The sequence below is a fragment of the Lathyrus oleraceus genome, chromosome 3 (assembly GCF_024323335.1).
Source record: "Lathyrus oleraceus cultivar Zhongwan6 chromosome 3, CAAS_Psat_ZW6_1.0, whole genome shotgun sequence".
Taxonomy (NCBI): domain Eukaryota; kingdom Viridiplantae; phylum Streptophyta; class Magnoliopsida; order Fabales; family Fabaceae; genus Lathyrus; species Lathyrus oleraceus.
Genome location: NC_066581.1, coordinates 276,644,132 through 276,648,945, shown reverse-complemented (window position 1 = coordinate 276,648,945; position 4,814 = coordinate 276,644,132). Strand labels below are relative to the sequence as shown.

At 29.8% G+C, this 4,814-nt stretch overlaps 2 protein-coding genes across 2 annotated transcripts; one reads left to right on the top strand and one right to left on the bottom strand.

Moving 5' to 3' along the window:
- The first annotated feature begins 1,347 nt into the window (after positions 1 to 1,347).
- Positions 1,348 to 2,431, top strand: LOC127126981 (CRIB domain-containing protein RIC4). Its single transcript, XM_051056057.1, has 3 exons — positions 1,348 to 1,609; positions 1,722 to 1,871; positions 2,157 to 2,431. The coding sequence occupies exons 1-3, from the start codon at positions 1,477 to 1,479 to the stop codon at positions 2,288 to 2,290; spliced, it is 417 nt and encodes a 138-aa protein (XP_050912014.1). The 5' UTR covers positions 1,348 to 1,476; the 3' UTR covers positions 2,291 to 2,431.
- Positions 2,432 to 3,315: 884 nt separating this feature from the next.
- On the bottom strand, positions 3,316 to 4,406 carry LOC127126980 (photosystem I reaction center subunit XI, chloroplastic). Its single transcript, XM_051056056.1, has 2 exons — positions 4,098 to 4,406; positions 3,316 to 3,932 (listed from the first exon to the last, which is right to left on the bottom strand). Exons 1-2 carry the CDS (start codon positions 4,248 to 4,250, stop codon positions 3,441 to 3,443), a joined length of 645 nt encoding a protein of 214 aa, XP_050912013.1. The 5' UTR covers positions 4,251 to 4,406; the 3' UTR covers positions 3,316 to 3,440.
- Between the last annotated feature and the right edge of the window lie 408 nt (positions 4,407 to 4,814).

The following is a 4,814-nucleotide window of genomic DNA, read 5'->3' as shown; positions in this document are numbered from 1 at the left end:
AAATTCAAATAAGTTATAACAATATATTATCATAGTTTTAAAAAGAAATTTAAACGTAAGTGATGGAAGATGTCTTTTTTTTCCTTTCAATTCTTTATATATTTCTTTTACTCTCTGCTTAAAAATTCGAGAGTTAAAAAAATAAACTTTAAAAACACAACCTATTAGCTCAAGTAATTCACTAATTCATTGATTGTAAAATCTCATCAATTTTCTTCGAATCAATTACAATTACAATCATATATCCTTATAAAATTCATACTCTTCGATTTCTGATCCAACCAACCGGTCCGAACCAGGTTTTAAAACACTGCCATAAAGAATAAAGAATAATAATAGTATAGCTATTGTTGAGTGAATATTCAAGGTGGTATTTGAAATTAGAGTTATATTAACCCATGAAATTGGAAAAGGTTAATCAACTTAATTCCTACATTTTATAAAGAAAGATTTGCAAATGCACTAATCATGGACTAGTTGAACAAACAACATTGTTGGTTAAGATAAAGACAAAATGACAATTGTTTTTTTGTACTTAATCAACTTAGTTTCACCTTTACACTTTCATATGGATTTGTTAATTTTTTTGTTTTTCTTCAAGAATTAAAGTAGAGTAATTAATACAATTAATTGGTCTAATCAATTTATTAAGTTGCTAAGCTTCCGTTAATGAACATACATCAGATAGTATAAGTAACACACTCAACCTACTTCAACAAACCCATTTTCAATTCTTACAATCAATGATGCTTCTTTTCCATTGAAGAAAAAAATATCAGATTTGGTCTCTATCTTCTCAAGGTGGAGATTCATTTACAAGTTTGCTTGGAATACACTACTCCTATAGTTCGAGTCCAAAACAAGTAAACAAAAAAATCATGGATATATAAGGGATTTTATTTCAAAGATAATAAATTAAAAAATAATTAATTGTTGATAACTTATTGTAGAAGAGAGGTAAGTGAAGGAATGGAGATTAAAGTAGATACGGATAGGCACTTGAATGAGAAAATTATGATGTGATCTATTATCTCAATGTGCATAGGTTTTGGTTTCACTTTATTCATTCACTACTCAACCAACTAACTTTTATTCTATGTAATGTTCGTTAAAGTGAAATGATTTCACACAATTATACTTCTACATTGCATACTATATTAATTATGCACTACTAACACACTCAATTGAATGACACTCTTTGTGATTGCTTCATTCTTTTAATCAAGTCGAAATCATGTGTATACAACTATTGCGTATGTGTGTATGTCCCTATCATTCACCAAACGAATTTATTAATGATATGTAGCTTGACTTTATATACGTAATCATAACATGCTTCACAACAAATTGAATCCAAAGGGAGTACCACATTTGTGTCTTACTATATATATTGTAGATGTCATATCTCAATACAAATGGTTGCATTTTTTGTTGGATCAAATAATTAAGCTTCCATTTCAATTATCCTAAGAAAGAATGAGACAAAGATTGGAAAGGCTTGTCATTCTTCCTTTCTCCATTGGTTGTATCTCTGAGGCCAGTGTTGATGTTGGTGTTCCACATCCAAGAAGATCAAAATCAGACACTAACTCACCACATGATGCAATAAGTCTCTTCCTCTCTCTCTCTTTGGTGTTTCATATTATTTTGTTTAAAATTTCTTAGGTTATATATAATACTACATGATTTGTTATACTAATTAGATTATATGATAAGATTAGAAGGACCTAAAGATGAGGAGGAGGATTCAGAGATTTTGTCTGGTGAAAGTATGAAGAATTCTTTGAGAGTACTCCTTGATGTTGTTCCAAAGCCTAACCTTTCCTTCAACAAGTTGTTCAAAGGTTTCAAGAATTTTTCTCAATTGTTTGGTGAGTGATTATACACATGTTTGGTTTTCAAATATTAATTTAAAGTTCTAGGTTCATATCGATCACGCATCCACGCCACTGCAACTACAAGATATTATTTGTTTTTGGTATAAGAACCATTACGACTTTATCCTTTAAAAAAATATCTCGTAAGATGTATAAATATTTATATATGAATTATCCTTATCTTCGATTCTCAAATAATATGAAACTATTTGGTGGGTTCATAATGGTTTTTAAATTAGTTTATCTTTCTATATTTGATTTTTATTTGATTATTTGTAGTGGAGAAAGAGGAATTAGAAGAAGAAATGGAAATGGAGATGGAAATAGGGTGCCCAACAGACGTTCAACATGTGACACACATTGGATGGGATGGTGTCACAACCTCATTTGCTGACCTTCTATCTCAATCATGAATAATCATCTCCCTTCATGCCTTTTTCTATTACTTAATTAATTCAAAATTGTATCATATACATGCTATATGAAAAACTAGAAACATGAAAGTGTGATTTCATTGTTGTGGATATATATATACAAATACTATTTTATAAGTATATTATAAATATTAATGTTAGTCATGATTAATTTTCTATTTATATAAATAATTAAATCAAGATCAACTTGACTTTCCTCCATTTAGGACATTTTTTTTATTTAGTGTTAATTTATAAAAGATATAGACACATGAAAAATGAGTGAAATTAATTTATCTAGGACTTAAAATAGATTGAACCAAACTAAACTTTGTCAAAGTTAAATTTGTAATCTATTAATTATTTTATTTTAGGTTTTGGTATAACCTTTTCTGAATCTACATTAAACATATGAAAATAAATAATTTAACTAATATTAAAATATATTAACAAATTAAAATATCAATTAGACCAAAACTTTATTTGTATTGATTTACTAAACTTTATTTTGTGAAATAAATTTTGTAAGATTATTTATTTGAAACAATTTAAAAAATATAATTTATGATATTGTTATAAGTTATTTTTCAACTTATTTTTATAAATTCTTTAAAAAATTTAAGATTAATTTTTTATTAAATTTGATAATTATAAAAAATATCAAATTTCAATTTTAATTTATAATAGACCAATTTGATAGACATAAAATATTTTTTATAACATATGACATAGTCTTTTAATTAAATAAATTTATAAAAAAATCTAAATGTTTCTTGTTTAAAAGAAAATCTAATATGGATCTATGTTTAGGTTAGATCATAGGCCGTGACATACTCCCACTCTATGTCTATTTCTAGTAAATAAATATTGAATTGAAATACATAATATGAAATAAAGTCAAATTCTAACACTATAGACTAATGTCATAGTCAGCAACTTTTTGTATAATTTTCATTGCTATAGACTAATGTTGCTGCAATATTTAGTAGCTAAACATATGAAAAAGATAAGAAAACATAAAAGAGTATTGAATTTAACATTGTTATAGTAATAATAATAAAGCAAGATTCATAAAATACAGCATGTAATTACATCCATTGTCTCATTAGCACACAAAAGCAACAGAAACTATGAAAGAGAGTTAATCTGTTTACTTAACAAAGTATGGAAGATCCAAAACATAAAGAAGAAAAAAAGCCCAAGTAACACCAGAAATTCCTCCAAAGAAAAACCCACCAGTAAACTTGGCCCATCCATCTGCTGTTTGGAGCTGATCAGGCTGCTTCTTCCGGCCCGTCAAAGTCAATGACGGAGCAGTTGATGGATCACCTTCGTTGAACGATGAAATTCCATAGATCGTAAGACAAATGCTAAGGATAACAACAAGCCCAGCAGCGGCTAAAGAGCCCGCCGCCCCGGCGTATTCGGTGTTCCTTAAAGGCCCGGCTTTCACAAACGGGCCTACGAGGAAGAACCCATGGGCTAAACCCACTTCAATACCCCGGAGTAGTGGGTTCACTGCAGTTCTATAGCCTGGTAGGTTGGAGAGGTACCATGCCACCAATGGGCTTGATGTCACCGGAGTCTCCAGGCTTCCGATGAACGGGTCGCCGTTGATGGGCTGAACCACTTGGTATGTGGGCTGTGAAAACCAAATATTAAGATTATTGTAAATATATATATATATATATATGTTAATTCAATTCCGCGCCACTTCAATCAGATGTCTCTCAAGTGTTAATAGCTGCAGAGACATCTGAACGCTGTGACGCGAATTTATAAACAAAGAGTAGTGAAAGTAACTTACCTTTTCAGATTGGACGGCTTTAACAGTGAAGTTAAATTGTCTTCTAGAAGGCAATTGATGAAGTGATGAAGAGCCACAGAGTCCCTTGGGTGTGACCAAAGGTCTGGTGAAGGTGGACTTGAGTTGGCTTGCCATAGGAGAAGCAGCTGCCATGGCTGAAGTTTTGATGATTATTTCACAACTTGTTGAAATGAGGGACCGGAGTGGCTAAGTACTTTCATTTAGTTCAGTGCAAATTCGAAGGTTGTGGCTGTTGAAGCTTCTTGCTTCTTATTGGTTGAAATGCATTTCAAAATCTTATCCCTTATCCAAAACACAACCTTTCATATTTTGATGTTTTTATGGACCGTTTTGGGTTCAGTAGAAAAGCCCATCTTTGAAGGCTAGAATTTCTCCCACCACCCTCATAGTATCATTTGACACCACTATACTTTTATACTTCCTATGTTCTTTTCTAACTGTCTTTACAAAGTTTAAGATAGAATTTTCCTTATATAATTATTACATAGAGAAAAATAGAGAAAAATAAAATAAAATGAATGTAATAAATATTCAAGAATATTATAAATAAAATGAGAATTATTCTTGAAAATATAACAATAATGATTTACTTGATTAGTATATGTAAAAAATAAAAAAATGACAATTAAAAAGGAATGGATAAAGTAATATTCACGTCATTTTTGTCAAAATTGTCAAAAAAATCTTGAAGAAAAA

Excerpts from the sequence above, each read along its gene's own strand:
- LOC127126981 (XM_051056057.1), top strand. The coding sequence starts at position 1,477 with ATGAGACAAAGATTGGAAAGGCTTGTCATTCTTCCTTTCTCCATTGGT. Across the intron at positions 1,610-1,721 it reads CTCACCACATGATGCAATAA|AAGGACCTAAAGATGAGGAG; the intron begins GTCTCTTCCTCT and ends TGATAAGATTAG. Across the intron at positions 1,872-2,156 it reads GAATTTTTCTCAATTGTTTG|TGGAGAAAGAGGAATTAGAA; the intron begins GTGAGTGATTAT and ends GATTATTTGTAG.
- LOC127126980 (XM_051056056.1), bottom strand. The coding sequence starts at position 4,250 with ATGGCAGCTGCTTCTCCTATGGCAAGCCAACTCAAGTCCACCTTCACC. Across the intron at positions 3,933-4,097 it reads AAGCCGTCCAATCTGAAAAG|CCCACATACCAAGTGGTTCA; the intron begins GTAAGTTACTTT and ends TGGTTTTCACAG.